The sequence below is a fragment of the Lactuca sativa genome, chromosome 2 (genome assembly GCF_002870075.4).
Source record: "Lactuca sativa cultivar Salinas chromosome 2, Lsat_Salinas_v11, whole genome shotgun sequence".
NCBI classification, from domain to species: Eukaryota; Viridiplantae; Streptophyta; class Magnoliopsida; order Asterales; family Asteraceae; genus Lactuca; species Lactuca sativa.
Window position 1 is genome coordinate 14,287,423 of NC_056624.2, and position 19,022 is coordinate 14,306,444.

Consider the following 19,022-nt stretch of genomic DNA (forward strand, 5'->3'; position numbering starts at 1 on the left):
TCCCAAACATGCTTTTATTCTTCGTTCAAATGCCGCCTCGTTGTCCAATCAAAATTCTAATTTTCTTTCTAGTTTCTTAAGGTTTTTAAATGGAATAATTAAATTATGCAATGTAAAATTTTGAGTATATTTTTAATTTAAATAATAATTTACTATTAAATAGAAGAAGTAATTATCTGAATTAAAAATTTGGCATGTTGGAACTGGTAATATAAATTTGTAAGATAGACGATTAGGTATTTAATTTAAATATATATATATTTAGTAATTAATTGCTGAAAATATATTTGTTTTGCATTCATGATATACAACTAATAATCAACTTCAATTAATATCATCAATCATTGATATTTAATACCGGTTCGGAAAAAGAATAATAGTTATTTAATATTCTTTGTTGTAAAGTTTAAAAAATATATAATATATTTAATTTTTTTTAAATAAATTATAGAAAAAAAATTATGGAATATATAAACACTAGACTGAGAATGGTGAGAATCAAATATGTATTACTTCGGAAATTTTTTATATTCTAAATGAATATAATATTTATAGGATAAAAAACCAAATATATAGAAGTTTTGATGATAAACTTAATTTTTTATTTCCATTGGTTAATAATCATCATTTTTCGTTAGAAATATTGATCAAATAATTAATATACCGTTAAAATATGTGTGTACATATTTGAATTCTAAGTAAAACTATAATAAATAAAGGAAGTTTCAAATAACTGCTTTGATAAAAATAGTTGGCAACTGAAACTTGTAAGTTGAAAAATTATAATTTTTATCTATACAAAAAATATTTGGTAAAAATTGTTATAAGTTTTTCAAAGTTACATATAATATGCATTTATAAAAGCTCTTTGGAATAGTTTTTGTATTATAATTTTTTGTTAGAGAAAAAGTTTTAAGCTTATATTTTCAAACAAATATTGTTTAATTTGAAATTTTTAAAAGCTAAATGTTAAAATTTTCTAAAAGCTCTTGTTGTCAAACACATCATATAAGCATCATTTTAAGAATGGAATTTGTAATTTATTAAAATACTAAGTTTTTTTTTGTCGAGATAAAGGTAATAGTTCTAGATATGTTGGCTACATAGCTCGATCGCCAAAGGTGAGCTCCTCCCTATAACCTCAAAATAGCAGAGAAATTAAACCACTACAATATGTGCGTGGTCAAACCATTTAGTTCTACATATTTTACAAAAAAAACATAAATTGTTTGATTAGTCTTCAAACTTAAACTAAAAATTTTATTTATTAATAATCATTATTCCTAGTTGTAATTTTATATTTTAAAATCTGATTAAATGATACGTGAACATTGTGCTTGAAAAGTAAACACTTTTGGTAATATTAAACCAAACCAACATTACGTATAGGGTGGAGGGTGTCTCATTTGCCACCTCATTTTCCACAATGGAAATTTATCTCTTCCATTCCTGTCAATCATATAAATTTTAGCTTTAAAAAAACTCAAACTAATTAAAGTTATATAAAACTAATTCGTAAAATATTAAAACATACAAAATTAATTCACAAACCAATTAAAACTATTTTGGTAAAAAGAAAAAGAGTGAAAGACATCCATCCTTTTGGTTAACCTGTCGAACCACATAATTGGCGATACTGCTCCAGGGCGTTGTAGCCGTAAATACTGCCCTTAACCCTTATATAATGATTTGTATCGTGGTTGTGATTCATAGAAAATCATCTGTTTTGCAACCAAATGTAATCACCCAACCAACATTTTATGTAATTTTGGTCATTGACTTTTTAATCCAAATTAAGACCAATATTGTTTATGATATTTCTCAGATAAAAAATAAAATAAAATAACTAAGCTAGATTAGGAAACACATTACAAGGTTAAGAACATATTCGTAGAAATCGACTAATTGTTTCTTTCGTGTTTACACATAACATTAACATATAAAATGAATATATGCGCAAACCATCTCTCCAACAAAATATACGTTTTTGTCATATAATGAGAATTAAGTTATTGTATTTAATTAGATACATTATATGAAAACTTAGAAGAGATTTATCTTTAACCAATGCATGCCCTAGATTTCTTTAATCTATAAATAAAAATGAGAGCAGTGTTACCGAAAAAAAATCAATTAAGTTTTATATTTATACAAGTCATTTTAAAAATAATATTTAAACATAAATTTATAAGCAAATAAAGACTTTGTTATCAATATAAATTAAGTTATAAACCATTCATCAATTAGTCATTCTTTTATTGTAGATAATGAGGTATTTTATTTAACTGGAATCTTCTTTATTTTATATAAATATAAATGTTAAAATATAAATCATGGGATAAATATAAAAGACTAGTTTTATTTATATTCTATATATGGATTAATTGAGTAAGGCGCGTGACTTGAACAGCAAGTATAGTTTTCCGATAAACCGCCGCCATTGGTGGATTCCGACCAATTACATCTTTCATTTCTTTATCTATTCGAAGATTAGGTATTTCAATCTTAGTCGTAACAACTACGCGCGAAAATCTCCTATATAAACCTTCATTGCTTCTCTCTCAGACACACATTCATTCATATTCCAAAATCCAAAGCTTCTCTCATTTGTATCTATAAAAACAACCCTAGTTCTACACATAGTCACTGTGTGTGTTGTGTTCTGTTCTTGTTTCTATTGTGATATTTAATTTGTCACTGCGTACGTGTTTTGTTCTTGTTGTTGTCGTGATCATGGCTGACAATTACCATCAAGCTCCTAAGACTGAAGAGTACTGTGAAACTGTCACCATCGTGAAGGTGGAGGTTGAGGAGCCGAAACTTGAGTGTAAGGAAGAGAAGAAGGAAAGCTTGTTGCAGAAACTTCATCGATCAGAAAGCAATTGCAGCAGTGTAAGTTTCTGTTTTTATTGCAAACAACAGAAGCACAGAAATTAAATTATATGTCTATACGTAAAATATGCATGTACAGATACATATACAGATACTTCAATTATATGCATGTTAACTTTTTTTATTTAGTATTAATTAATTAGCCGTAAAATTAAATAATATGTGCCAAGTATTCCTATTATTATTATTATTATTATTATTATTTTGAAACTGAAACTTTTCTATTCCTAATCTAATCCTAAACATTATATATATATATATATATATATATATATATATATATATATATATATATATATATATATATATATATATATAACCCATGACCTAATTACCTTTTTTATGTTTTCATATAAACTAAATTATTTAATGCATCAAATATGCATTTATCATTTTATGTAAAATTTACATTTTTTTTTGAACGGATGTAAATTTTACATGCAGCTAATAGTAAAATCATTGGTAAAATCATGGATATAAGATGTTACGGTAAAATTTATCATTGGTAAAATTTACATTTTTTTTTGAACGGATATAAGTTTATTAATGATTTAAAAGAGTTGTTAAATTATTGGTAAAATCAATGGATTATTTTTTTGCTTTTCAATAAGGTAATTGTTGCTCACATCTTATATTTAGTATTTTCCTTGCATCATGTTACAAGAATCTTAAGATGTTTCAGTTTACAAATTCTTGACGCTTTATTACATGGTTACGTTAAGATTATATATTAAATTGAATTTATCTTCTAGTTTTTCTATCTAGTATTTTAACTTTACATAATCTTTCTTTTAATAATTGCAGTCTAGCGATGAGGAGTGTAAGGAGGGAGAAAACAAGAAGGAGCTAAAGGAAAAGATTGAGAAAAAAATAGACGAGAAGAAAGATAAACTCAAGGAAGATGTAGAAGAGGCAAAGTACAAAATTGAAAAAGTCAAGGAGAATATTGAGTATAAAGTCGAAGAGGTTAAAGAGAAAACGGAGGAGAAAGTAGAAGAAATCAAGAAAAAAATAGAGGAAAAAGAGCACGAAGGCAAATACAAAGAAGAGGAACTAAAAGAAAAGATTGAGTGTGAACTAGAAGAGGCGAAAGAGAAGATCAAAGAAAAAGATTATGAGGTCAAGTACAAGAATGGAGAACACAAAGAAAAAGTAAAAAAAGAAGTGGAGGAGGCCAAGTACAAAATAGAAGAATTCAAAGAGAATGTTGAGTGTAAAGAAGAAGAAGTTAAAGAGAAAGTTGAGGAGAAAATCGAAGAAATCAAGGAAAAGATAGAGTGTGAAGTAGAAGAGGCCAAACATAAAATCAAAGAAAAGGAGTATGAGGCTGACTATAAGAAGGAAGAGCACAAGGAAAAATTCAAAGAAGAACTAGCCGAGGCTAAGTACAAAGTAGAAAAAATCAAGGAAAAGATCGAGTGTGAAGTAGAAGAGGCAAAACATAAAATCAAAGAAAAGGAGTATGAGGCCGACTATAAGAAGGAAGAGCAGAAGGAAAAATTCAAAGAAGAACTAGCCGAGGCTAAGTACAAAGTAGAAGAAATCAAGGAAAAGATCGAGTGTGAAGTAGAAGAGGCCAAAGAGAAAATCAAAGAAAAGGAATATGAGGCTGAGTACAAGAAGGAAGAGCACAAGGAAAAACTCAAGAAAGAAGTAGAGGAGGCCAAGTACAAAATAGAAGAATTCAAGGATAATATTGACTATAAAGTAGAGGAGATTAAGGAGAAAATTGAGGAAAAAATTGAAGAAATCAAGGAAAAGGTCGAGTATGAAGTAGAAGAGGCCAAAGAGAAACATAAGGAAAAGGAATATGAATCTAAGCATAAGAAGGAAGAACGCAAGGAAAAACTTAAGGAAGAAGTAGAGGAGGCAAAGTACAAAATAGAAGAATTAAAGGAAAAGATCGAGCATAAAATAGAAGAAGTTAAGGAGAAAATTGATGAGAAAGTCGAAGAAATTGAGCACAAGGTTGAATGTGAAGTAGAAGAAGCCAAAGAAAAACATAAGGAAAAAAAGTATGAATCCGAGTACAAAAAGGAAGAACGGAAGGAAAAACTCAAAGAAGAAGTAGAGGAGGCAAAGTACAAAATAGAAGAATTGAAAGAAAAAGTTGAGTGTGAAGTAGAGGAGGTTAAGAATAAAATCGAGGAGAAAGTGAAAGAAATTGAGGAAAAGGTTGAGTGTGAAATAGAAGAGGCCAAAGAGAAACACAAGGAAAAAGAGTACGAGTCTGAGTACAAGAAGGAAGAGCGCAAGGAAAAACTCAAGGAGGAGATCGAGGAGGCCAAGTACAAAATAGAAGAAATCAAGGAAAAGATTGAGTGTGAAGTAGAAGAGGCCAAAGAGAAAATCAAGGAAAAAGAATATGAGGTTGAGTATAAAAAGGAAGAGCATAAGGAAAAAATCAAGGAAGAAGTAAAGGAGGCCAAATACAAAATAGAAGAATTAAAGGAGAATGTTGAGTGTAAAGTCGAAGAGATTGAAGAGAAAATTGAGGAAAAAATCGAAGAAATCAAGGAAAAAGTTGAGTGTGAAGTAGAAGAGGCTAAAGAGAAAATTAAGGAAAAAGAATATGAGGCCGAGTATAAGAAAGAAGAGCATAAGGAAAAACTAAAGGAAGAAGTAGATGACGCCAAATACAAAATAGACGAATTGAAGGAGAATGCCGAGTGCAAAGTGGAAGAGATTAAAGAGAAAACTGAGGAGAAAATTGAAGAAATCAAGGAAAAAGTCGAAGAGAAAATTGAGGAGCACAGAGAGAAGAAAGAAGAAAAGAAAGAAAAGAAAGAACTTGAGAAAATCAAGAAGCATAAGGAAGAAACTTATGCCCCTATAAAGACCTATGAGGAAGTTGCCATATTTCAAGAGCCAGATTCATGTGAACAAAAAGAGAAAAAAGTATTTGTCGTTGAAAAAGTTGAAGAGGATTGTGTTGCTTCGCTACCACCTCCAGTAGTGGCGCATAACGAGTACATCCCTGTTGAAGTTGAACACAAAGAGAAGAAGGGTATCTTTGGAAAGATTAAAGAGAAGTTCCATGGACATCATTCAAAGAACGAAGAGAAGAAGGAAAAAGAGCACTACTGAAAAAAATGTTTTTGATCAGTTTGTTGGTTTGGTTTGTAATTGATTTGTGATTATGTGTTGTTTATTGTTTTCATTATTGTCCCTTTTGATTAAGTACATTCTTAAGTACGGGATTTGTTTGTGATTTCTAAAGTGTGTTGTTTATGATAAATGTCAAGCATACAAATTTGTATTCTTTTAAATGTTTGTGTAAAAAGCAATTAGCTTTTGTATATTTGAATAATACATTCATATTCATATTTTTGAATTCTTTAAATTTAGCATGATCTCGTATCTGTATTGAAATAAACGTTGCATATGATATCAATATAAAAGCTTTTAAATCAATATAATAGATTGATGTTGTAAACGCTACTCAAATTTAAACTTGAAAATACTTTCATTACAGATGTTGTAAACGCTACTCAAATATATATATATATATATATATATATATATATATATATATATATATATTCTAAATTGTTAGTAGTATTATATTATTGGTAATAATTATTTTCGGCAAAGTATATTATTTGTTAGATGTCCTTATGATGTTCTTCTATTTGAAGATATATCTTTACTATCTTATAAAAGAAATCTCATTATTTCTAAAAATAGATTGAATATAATAATATTATTTTTTTTAAGACGTCCAAACCGTTAAGCTAAAAGTACAAATAATCACCAATAAAATAATATTAAATTTTAAACACGTTTTGAATTCTTATATTTCTCAGCAAATCTTATCTCTCCTTCCCTCAATTCGGGATTCATTCAAAATTTCAAACCTTTTTATCCAAATAATCCTTAAATGTAGAATTTTGATCGAGTCGTATTGATGATGTTGATGTCACAACTGGCATTTTGCTAGGAAATTCTATTCTCATATAAACATCATCCATTGTAAGAGCCTATACTCTAAGTGAATACTATACTCCATTCTCATTCAAATATATCACATATGCTCAAATAAGGGTTGGAAACCCTAGATATCCCATTTCAAGTTCACTATGGCCTAGGATTCTCTTATTGGGCCTAATGGACCAATAAACCTTCAAGTTAACTATCTTAGGCCTAGAAACCCTAATTGGGCTCTAAATAGACCACATTCATAAAACTTTAGCATTATGGCCCATTTGGGCCTAGAATGATTCATTCTACCTCCAATGGGCCATGATGGGTCATAAATGATTTAATTAACCTAAATGATGCCATAAACCCATTTCTTTTACCATTTTGGGCCGTGAACCTTCTTAAGGGCCCAATAGGCCGAAAAAAATGATTTTTGGGCTTCATAAATTCGATCAAGACCAAAAATGGGCAAAAATCACCTCATCCTCATTTACCTTAGCCCAATCTCGGCCCAAGATCATTCCAAAGCAAATAAATAAATAAACAAATGGAAGGAGGTTGATTTAGACTTTGCCAACACATGATTATCTAGCATATATCTAGATAATCACATACATCTAGACACTTATTACCCTTCATGCAATACTCCTTATCTCATCTCTTTCTCTTCTTATTGCTCTTGGCCGAGAAGAGCACACACTTCACTTGCAAAATTTCTCTCAAGCTCTCAAGAACAACTCTTCCATCATCCCCTAAAAATTTAGAGATTTAGGGTGTTTACAAGAGGATTTTTCACCACAATCTCCATATTTGGTAAGTTATTATCAAACACCAACATCTCCTTTCAATGTAACATTAAGAACTCCTTCTTACATAACTTTATTCCATGATCACACCTTAGAAACTTCATAAGCTCGAAAACTACTTCAAGGTGTTGCTAGGACTCAAAATCTCCTCATCTCTTCTTCAAAACCGAAACATCAAAGCAAAGGTGAGCTTCATACCCCCTATTTTTCGGTTTTTATGAGTTTTGTGGGGGGGGGGGGGGGATAATACAAGCAAATGTGTAGATCTATGAGTATATGTATGCTTTGTGTGATTTCTATGCTTATATATATATATATATATATATATATATATATATATATATATATATATATATATATATATATATATATATATATATATATATATATATATATATGTCCTTATGTGATTGTGGTGTTGGATCTAGTCAAAAAGAGCTTAGAAATCGAGATCTACTATGTGTTGAATGAAATAAGTATAACTTATGTTATTTTACACAAATCAATTCTAGAAAAGTAACCAAGTTGGTTAATATGAACCTCTTTGGGCTTAAAACACATTTTTGGGCTCAAAATGCTAAAAATATAAAACTAAAGGGCCCAAAATGACAAAATACAAATTCTAAGGGTTGAGATGAGTCAAAACAGTTTCAAAAATGTATTTTCTGAAAATTTACTCTTTTGAAGGATTAAAATGTGAATTTTCAAACCTAATGGGCCAAAAATGAACTTTTCGGCCCAATGAAGCCCAAATTGCGAGATTTTTAATTTAGAGGGGCTGAAACTCCACTTTTCTGTAAAACAGGGGACTACTAGTGTACCAATTCCATTTCAAAGGTTAAAATTACTTTTCAAATTTAAAAAGGACCAAAATTGCAAATATTTTCCATTTTGGGTCAAAATTGTAAAAATTGCGAAACTAGAGGTTTCAACCGGGAAAACTGCATTTTGAGGGAGTAAAACTGTTTTTCAAGTAAATTTGAGCTGAAAATTACCTTTTCAACAAGATTTGATACTAAAGTGTCAAGAAAAATGGTTTAAGGACTAAAATGGAAATTCTTTCATATAAAGGGTGAAAAGTGCAAATTTATAAAAGAAAAGGGCTTCAAAAAGAAAATTTATAAGGTTTTAAACAATAGATCCTCTATGACAAAATACTAGTACCGAGACTACCGACGAGATTTAGGGTGTTTACAAGAGGATTTTTCACCACAATCTCCATATTTGGTAAGTTATTATCAAACACCAACATCTCCTTTCAATGTAACATTAAGAACTCCTTCTTACATAACTTTATTCCATGATCACACCTTAGAAACTTCATAAGCTTGAAAACTACTTCAAGGTGTTGCTAGGACTAAAAATCTCCTCATCTCTTCTTCAAAACCGAAACATGAAAGCAAAGGTGAGCTTCATACCCCCTATTTTTCGGTTTTTATGAGTTTTTTGGGGGGAGAATACAAGCAAATGTGTAGATCTATGAGTATATGTATGTTTTGTGTGATTTCTATGCTTATATATATATATATATATATATATATATATATATATATATATATGTGTGTGTGTGTGTGTGTCCTTATGTGATTGTGGTGTTGGATCTAGTCAAAAAGAGCTTAGAAATCGATATCTACTATGTGTTGAATGAAATAAGTATAACTTATGTTATTTTACACAAATCAATTCTAGAAAAGTAACCAAGTTGGTTAATATGAACCTCTTTGGGCTTAAAACACATTTTTGGGCTCAAAATGCTAAAAATATAAAACTAAAGGGCCCAAAATGACAAAATACAAATTCTAAGGGTTGAGATGAGTCAAAACAGTTTCAAAAATGTATTTTCTGAAAATTTACTCTTTTGAAGGATTAAAATGTGAATTTTCAAACCTAATGGGCCAAAAATGAACTTTTCGGCCCAATGAAGCCCAAATTGCGAGATTTTTAATTTAGAGGGGCTGAAACTCCACTTTTCTGTAAAACAGGGGACTACTAGTGTACCAATTCCATTTCAAAGGTTAAAATTACTTTTCAAATTTAAAAAGGACCAAAATTGCAAATATTTTCCATTTTGGGTCAAAATTGTAAAAATTGCGAAACTAGAGGTTTCAACCGGGAAAATTGCATTTTGAGGGAGTAAAACTGTTTTTCAAGTAAATTTGAGCTGAAAATTACCTTTTCAACAAGATTTGATACTAAAGTGTCAAGAAAAATGGTTTAAGGACTAAAATGGAAATTCTTTCATATAAAGGGTGAAAAGTGCAAATTTATAAAAGAAAAGGGCTTCAAAAAGAAAATTTATAAGGTTTTAAACAATAGATCCTCTATGACAAAATACTAGTACCGAGACTACCGACGAGATTTAGGGTGTTTACAAGAGGATTTTTCACCACAATCTCCATATTTGGTAAGTTATTATCAAACACCAACATCTCCTTTCAATGTAACATTAAGAACTCCTTCTTACATAACTTTATTCCATGATCACACCTTAGAAACTTCATAAGCTCGAAAACTACTTCAAGGTGTTGCTAGGACTAAAAATCTCCTCATCTCTTCTTCAAAACCGAAACATCAAAGCAAAGGTGAGCTTCATACCCCCTATTTTTCGGTTTTTATGAGTTTTTTGGGGGGAGAATACAAGCAAATGTGTAGATCTATGAGTATATGTATGTTTTGTGTGATTTCTATGCTTATATATATATATATATATATATATATATATATATATATATATATATATATATGTGTGTGTGTGTGTGTGTCCTTATGTGATTGTGGTGTTGGATATAGTCAAAAAGAGCTTAGAAATCGAGATCTACTATGTGTTGAATGAAATAAGTATAACTTATGTTATTTTACACAAATCAATTCTAGAAAAGTAACCAAGTTGGTTAATATGAACCTCTTTGGGCTTAAAACACATTTTTGGGCTCAAAATGCTAAAAATATAAAACTAAAGGGCCCAAAATGACAAAATACAAATTCTGAGGGTTGAGATGAGTCAAAACAGTTTCAAAAATGTATTTTCTGAAAATTTTACTCTTTTGAAGGATTAAAATGTGAATTTTCAAACCTAATGGGCCAAAAATGAACTTTTTGGCCCAATGAAGCCCAAATTGCGAGATTTTTAATTTAGAGGGGCTGAAACTGCACTTTTCTGTAAAACAGGGGACTACTAGTGTACCAAGTCCATTTCAAAGGTTAAAATTACTTTTCAAATTTAAAAAGGACCAACATTGCAAATATTTTCCATTTTGAGTCAAAATTGTAAAAATTGCGAAACTAGAGGTTTCAACCGGGAAAACTGCATTTTGAGGGAGTAAAACTGTTTTTCAAGTAAATTTGAGCTGAAAATTACCTTTTCAACAAGATTTGATACTAAAGTGTCAAGAAAAATGGTTTAAGGACTAAAATGGAAATTCTTTCATATAAATGGTGAAAAGTGTAAATTTATAAAAGAAAAGGGCTTCAAAAAGAAAAATTCTAAGGTTTTAAACAATAGATCCTCTATGACAAAATACTAGTACCGAGACTACCGACGAAATATAATACACCTTCAACACCAAAAATCGTTACTAAACGAAATGATTCGGTCTCGAATCAATAATGAATCAAAAATCTATTCACGACGATACTATAATACACACGCTGATATTACGGGAAGTCAATACACACGTGGGAATTCACCAGACGTCGATACACCATCTTTGGGCCCGAAAGTTTCAAATCGTGCTTGTTGGGCCTAGCTAGACCAATGACATGATCTTTAGGCCCGAAGGAAACGCGCTTACATGACATTGGGTCCTATACGACCTGATACCGTGTAAAAGGACTTTCAATAGCTTTTGCGTTGTTGGGCCCCAAGGGTCCTTTGGTGCTGCTAGCAAAGTTGAGAATTCACCAATGCGAGTCGGGCCAAGGGCCTTTCGCATTCACGATAGCCTTGAACGACTCATGGAATTAACGGGGGCTTCACACCCTCTTTTCTTCTTAGGTTGTGGGGCTATGGGAAGTCAGGGTGGTTGGATTAGGTGAGTAGTACAGACGACGCCCAAGGGATCGTTTGTATAGTTGTAAGCTAGTCATTTTCATTAATGCGTGATTATAACAACTCACCACCCATAACTAATCCGATGTCACCTGGAATCATCGAATACACACGTTGAAATGGTATAATAATATATAAACGCGTAATTTAAAGTATTAGGAAAACATCGGGTTTTCCTAGGGATTTCAACACTTACACCTACGTGATGCATACCAAGTCTAACAATTTTTCACACTTATATAAATAAACAAGCATATTTACGGATCTTCACACTTTTTCTTATTTACAGTAATCTTTTCAGAAAATATCGGATTTTCTGGTGGTTTTCAAAATGATACACATCATAAGTTTTCAAACATTACTTATGAACTCACCAACATTTCATATGTTGACGTTTTTCCAAAATACTTGTATTCTCAGGTAACAGGTAAATCGAAGGAAATGTACCCAGTGATATCATGATGTTTTGTTTAATTAATATCGAACAGTTTATGTTTTGGAATTGTAATGTGTAAAAACAATGTACTGAATGTAAACACTGATGGTTGTAATATTTCAATGCATGGTGACGAATGATGTTATGATTCATGTATATTCATTGTGATGATATTCAATTAAGTCACAACAGCCCTCGGACGTTTCCGCCGTCTGGTTCGGGGGTGTGACAGGTTGTTATAAGAGCTCTGTTTATAGTGAACTAGCATATCTAACCACACATTGATATGCAACTATAAACCAAAAGAGGGACTAACCTGACTCTGAACAAAACAAGTAAACATAACAATAAAATACCCTTGCTTGTATTAGGAACGAGAACCTAACACCGAATCGAACAAGATAATGCTAGTATCTCGGTTGATCCAGGACTGTTTTTAGTTGTATCAAGGAGCAGGTGTAGCCTGATCAACTACATTCCCTCCAAGGTACAACCATCACATGTCTTGAAGAAATCGTGATAGCTAGGGAATCTAAAAACATACCCCTTAATCTCCAAGAAGGGAACCTCAACTAAATCTATGAAATAGTCGTAGAGTTATAGGAGTAATTGGTATGCTATTTGTTTCTAGTATTCATAGCCCTTCGTGCAATACGCTATAGACGAGTATCATTAGCCAGGAAACCCTATCTCCCTAGTCAAGGAATAGTAGGGTGGCTCGACCCAGAGGAAGAACCACAGGAGGAACACGAAGTAGAACTCGCAGGCGAACCTGCCAAGTCAATAAGTGGACCTCGAAGAGGAAGAGCCAGAGGGCAATAATGATGATGAATCGGATGTAGAATCCGATGACATCAATCCTCCATGTAAAGTCAGAGTATCGACATATCGTGTGGGCCCTGGTGGCCCCATGCCCCTTAGGCACACGATATTTGGAGATAGAGTCACCAGCAGGGGATACGACCACACTAGGGTAAGAACCGAGGTCTCTCCGACCATTAGCCATAGAGGACCAGCTGACCGGGCCCTCCTAGTCATGGTCCAACGCACCCGAGGTATTGATAACCAAGCTCAGGACACCCCAAATCGAACGGAACAAATGCGATTTGTTATTGAGAGATGAGAGGCAAACATTGGAAGTGAACGGAGACTCCCGAGCGAGACAGTTAGTGTGAGAAGTACGACTACAAGATACCGAGCAACAAGTAGCTCGTCTCCGAGGCGCATCCACTTCATCAGCACCACCACCAGACACTTTCTGCCACAATTAGGATCAACCTTTTCTTTTCCCCCTCACTATCCGATATGACTCTCTTTCGTGTACTAAGATGGTACTTAAGGATCTCGAAACCGAAACAATCTATATCCTCTGGGGTAGACGTAACGATCGTGCCAAATCTGTGATTACCTACTACCATAAATACATCATAGGGATGTAGATGGGAGCAGTAAGAATTATATAACAATATGCAAAATTTCTAGAGTACAACCAGGAATGACTATAATTACGATCTAGCTTATCAACATGCAGCAGGAAAATGCTGCCCCGCAAGAATAACAAGCGCACCTGCGAGACACCGCTCCTGCAGATGGACTCTGCTACTTTCCAAGTTGCTGTAACTGCGGCAGTAACCGCTGCGATGGCACAAATCAATGCAAACAACCCTAATGGAGGTGGGAACAACATTGACAACTTCAGCCAAAGGAACGAACATGGAAACCAACAAGTGACAACCTATCAAGGAACTCCAAACCCCAAGCTTAAGAGCAGGAAGCTGAGGTCTGGAAGTAAGAGAAAGGGACAACACACTCAAGGGTTCTCAAGGAAGCAACATGTTGTTGCTGTTCATGCGACCATGAACCCTATTATACCAACAACCAGGAGACCATATGCTGGAAGCCTTCCAAAATGCAACCAGTGCAAATTCCAGCATAATGGAGCCTTCCGGGAGATGCATTGTAACAAATGCAACCAAAAGAATCACACCGCCAAATTCTGTAGAACTTATCCATGTCAGAATCGTCAGCCAAATGAAAACGACAACAATCGCAACAACCCTAACAACAACACCAATGATGAGACCAGTCACACCTGCTATGGGTGTGGAGGAACCGGTCACTTCAGGCGTAATTGCCCCAAGGATAACAATCAAGGAGCGGAAGGATCGAAAATGGTTCTGACCTTGGGTCAAGGCGAAGCAATCCAAGACCCAACGGTTGTTATTGGTACGTTCCCACTTAACAACTCTTTCGCTTACCTCTTATTCAATAGTGAAGTTGAGCGAAGCTTCGTTAGTAACAAATTTGAGCGCTTACTAAAACTACAATCACAGAGGCTAAACTAATCCTTAACGGTGGAGATGATTAATGGGAAAACCGAATCAACCAAAGATATTTATGTAGGGAACACCTTAACACTAAACAATCATTCATTTCAATAGACTTGATGCCAGTAAATATTAGGAGTTTTGACGTGATAATCGGCATGGGTGGGTTAAGCCCCCACCATGATAATGCTATGTGTCGCGAGAGGGCCGTTTGCCTTCACCTTCCCAATCACGAAACTCTAATAATCCATGGTGACAAACCTGGCGCCAATTCTCTTCCTATCTCGTGCATCAAGGCACAGAAGTGCCTGCACCAGAAAAACTATGTTTTCCTCACTCTTGTTGTGGACAAGACCAAGGATGAAGTAAGCATACAAGGTATTCCATTAGCATGCGATTTTCCGGATGTATTTCCTGAAGAACTTCCGGGAATACCTCCAGAAAGACAGGTCGAATTTCAAATCGACCTCATACTGGGAACTACATCAATTGCCAATTCACCCTATAGGATGACTCTCGCCGAAAAAAAAATAAAAAAATCACGAGTTACCCAGTCAATTGAGAAGAATTGTTGCGCAAAGGACTTATCATCCCAAGCTTCTCATCCCGAAGAGCTCCGATCTAGTTCTTCAAGAAGACAGATTCTTCAGAAGGTACATCGATTTTAGGGAATTGAATAACCTCCCTATCAAAAATCGATACCCACTCCCCCGGACTAACGATCTATTTGGCCAGCTCCGAGGAGCTAGTTACTTCTCTAAAATAGATCTAAGAGTCGATTATCATCAACTTCGAGTCCGAGAAGACGACATTCCAAAAACTGCCTTTCGAACTCGTCGCGACCATTTCAAATTCATTATGATACCCTTCGGTCTAATGAATGCTCCCACAGTATACATGAACCTTACGAACCAAGTTTTCTCAACCATTCCTAGTTAGCCTTTTCATTATTTTCATCAATAACATACTCGTCTGCCCACGAAGCAAGAACGAAACACTGTCAACATCTACTACCAGCCTTGAAAGCATCAAAGCCGGAGAATATCGCGAAGAAAGCACTGCATGGATGGATAAAACCCTCGAAGTCAAAAGACAAAGCTTATTATTATAAGAGCTGAGTTGGGCGCTATCCGGGTGATCGTCGATAGGTTAACCCAATCTGCCCATTTCCTACTAATACAGATCGTGAGACTCCATGAAGTATCAGTATCTACTATCTCAGATCGAGATAATGGGATTACTTCAAGACTTTGACAGTCATTTCAGAAGACTATAGGAACATAGCTAAGTATGAGCGTTGCTTACCACCCTCAAACCAATAGTCAAAGCGAACGAACTATTCAACCACTCAAACTCATGCTACAAGTCTAGGTGTTTGAATTCAGCAAGTCATGCATACCCGGTTGCCCTTGATTGAATTCTCATACAATAACAACTATCGCATGAGCATCAAGATTGATCCTTTCGAAACTCTTTGTAGTCATAAATGCAGATCACTCGCTAGTACTCTCATGAGACCAGAAACCATTGCGAAACAACAGAGAAGATAATCCAAATCAAAGCTTGACATCAAGCATCGAGAGACCGACAGAAGAGCTATCCTGACAAGCGGCGTAAGCCATTAGGATGTCAAGTCGGGGATCGCGTGTCATTAAAGGAATCTCCTTGGAAAGGAATGATTCGCTTTAGGAAACGAGAAAACTAAACCCATGATACATCGGGCTGTTCGAGATTCTTGCTCGGATTGGTCCAAAGACTTATAGGCTGCAGCTGCCTGTAGAGCTCAGCTACGTACACCCTGTGTTCCGCGTCTCGAATCTGAAAAGATGCATATTAGATGAGACTCTTATCATTCCTTTATAAGAAATCGGAATAAACGAGAATCTCATGTTCGTCAAAGAACCAGTCGAGGTATTGGATAGGGAAGTAGAGCATACAAAACAAAGCCACATTTTGATTGTGAAGGTTCGATGGAACGCTAAGCGTGGACCAAAATTCACATGGGAAAACGCAAAGATCAGATGAAGTACCTACTCTCTCATTCATGAACCTACCTTTCTAAAGAATTTCGGGACGAAATTCCCTCTAACGGGGGAATGATGTCACAACTGGCATTTTGCTAGGAAATTCTATTCTCATATAAACATCATCCATTGTAAGAGCCTATACTCTAAGTGAATACTATACTCCATTCTCATTCAAATATATCCCATATGCTCAAATAAGGGTTGGAAACCCTAGATATCCCATTTCAAGTTCACTATGGCCTAGGATTCTCTTATTGGGCCTAATGGACCAATAAACCTTCAAGTTGACTGTCTTGGGCCTAGAAACCCTAATTGGGCTCTAAATAGACCACATTCATAAAACTTTAGCATTATGGCCCATTTGGGCCTAGAATGATTCATTCTACCTCCAATGGGCCATGATGGGTCATAAATGATTTAATTAACCTAAATGATGCCATAAACCCATTTCTTTTACCATTTTGGGCCGTGAACCTTCTTAAGGGCCCAATAGGCCGAAAAAATGATTTTTGGGCTTCATAAATTCGATCAAGACCAAAAATGGGCAAAAATCACCTCATCCTCATTTACCTTAGCCCAATCTCGGCCCAAGATCATTCCAAAGCAAAAAAATAAATAAATAAATAAACAAATGGAAGGAGGTTGATTTAGACTTTGCCAACACATGATTATCTAGCATATATCTAGATAATCACATACATCTAGACACTTATTACCCTTCATGCAATACTCCTTATCTCATCTCTTTCTCTTCTTATTGCTCTTGGCCGAGAAGAGCACACACTTCACTTGCAAAATTTCTCTCAAGCTCTCAAGAACAACTCTTCCATCATCCCTTAAAAATTTCGAGATTTAGGGTGTTTAAAAGAGGATTTTTCACCACAATCTCCATATTTGGTAAGTTATTATCAAACACCAACATCTCCTTTCAATGTAACATTAAGAACTCCTTCTTACATAACTTTATTCCATGATCACACCTTAGAAACTTCATAAGCTCGAAAACTACTTCAAGGTGTTGCTAGGACTCAAAATCTCCTCATCTCTTCTTCAAAACCGAAACATCAAAGCAAAGGTGAGCTTCATACCCCCTATTTTTCGGTTTTTATGAGTTTTGTGGGGGGGGGGGATAATACAAGCAAATGTGTAGATCTATGAGTATATGTATGCTTTGTGTGATTTCTATGCTTATATATATATATATATATATATATATATATATATATGTCCTTATGTGATTGTGGTGTTGGATCTAGTCAAAAAGAGCTTAGAAATCGAGATCTACTATGTGTTGAATGAAATAAGTATAACTTATGTTATTTTACACAAATCAATTCTAGAAAAGTAACCAAGTTGGTTAATATGAACCTCTTTGGGCTTAAAACACATTTTTGGGCTCAAAATGCTAAAAATATAAAACTAAAGGGCCCAAAATGACAAAATACAAATTCTGAGGGTTGAGATGAGTCAAAACAGTTTCAAAAATGTATTTTCTGAAAATTTTACTCTTTTGAAGGATTAAAATGTGAATTTTCAAACCTAATGGGCCAAAAATGAACTTTTTGGCCCAATGAAGCCCAAATTGCGAGATTTTTAATTTAGAGGGGCTGAAACTGCACTTTTCTGTAAAACAGGGGACTACTAGTGTACCAAGTCCATTTCAAAGGTTAAAATTACTTTTCAAATTTAAAAAGGACCAACATTGCAAATATTTTCCATTTTGAGTCAAAATTGTAAAAATTGTGAAACTAGAGGTTTCAACCGGGAAAACTGCATTTTGAGGGAGTAAAACTGTTTTTCAAGTAAATTTGAGCTGAAAATTACCTTTTCAACAAGATTTGATACTAAAGTGTCAAGAAAAATGGTTTAAGGACTAAAATGGAAATTCTTTCATATAAATGGTGAAAAGTGTAAATTTATAAAAGAAAAGGGCTTCAAAAAGAAAAATTCTAAGGTTTTAAACAATAGATCCTCTATGACAAAATACTAGTACCGAGACTACCGACGAAATATAATACACCTTCAACACCAAAAATCGTTACTAAACGAAATGATTCGGTCTCGAATCAATAATGAATCAAAAATCTATTCACGACGATACTATAATACACACGCTGATATTACGGGAAGTCAATACACACGTGGGAATTCACCAGACGTCGATACACCATCTTTGGGCCCGAAAGTTTCAAATCGTGCTTGTTGGGCCTAGCTAGACCAATGACATGATCTTTAGGCCCGAAGGAAACGCGCTTACATGACATTGGGTCCTATACGACCTGATACCGTGTAAAAGGACTTTCAATAGCTTTTGCGCTGTTGGGCCCCAAGGGTCCTTTGGTGCTGCTAGCAAAGTTGAGAATTCACCAATGCGAGTCGGGCCAAGGGCCTTTCGCATTCACGATAGCCTTGAACGACTCATGGAATTAACGGGGGCTTCACACCCTCTTTTCTTCTTAGGTTGTGGGGCTATGGGAAGTCAGGGTGGTTGGATTAGGTGAGTAGTACAGACGACGCCCAAGGGATCGTTTGTATAGTTGTAAGCTAGTCATTTTCATTAATGCG

General features: G+C 34.2%; 1 protein-coding gene across 1 annotated transcript; it reads left to right on the forward strand.

The window, feature by feature from the left end:
- Positions 1–2,537: 2,537 nt before the first annotated feature.
- LOC111889532 (uncharacterized) lies at positions 2,538–6,220 on the forward strand. Its single transcript, XM_023885681.3, has 2 exons — positions 2,538–2,892; positions 3,697–6,220. Exons 1-2 carry the CDS (start codon positions 2,734–2,736, stop codon positions 5,977–5,979), a joined length of 2,442 nt encoding a protein of 813 aa, XP_023741449.1. The 5' UTR covers positions 2,538–2,733; the 3' UTR covers positions 5,980–6,220.
- Positions 6,221–19,022: the final 12,802 nt, after the last annotated feature.

Bases quoted from the DNA above. Each gene is read 5' to 3' on its own strand.
- LOC111889532 (XM_023885681.3), top strand. From the start codon at position 2,734: ATGGCTGACAATTACCATCAAGCTCCTAAGACTGAAGAGTACTGTGAA. The intron at 2,893-3,696 runs GTAAGTTTCTGT...TAATAATTGCAG, and splicing joins CAGAAAGCAATTGCAGCAGT to TCTAGCGATGAGGAGTGTAA.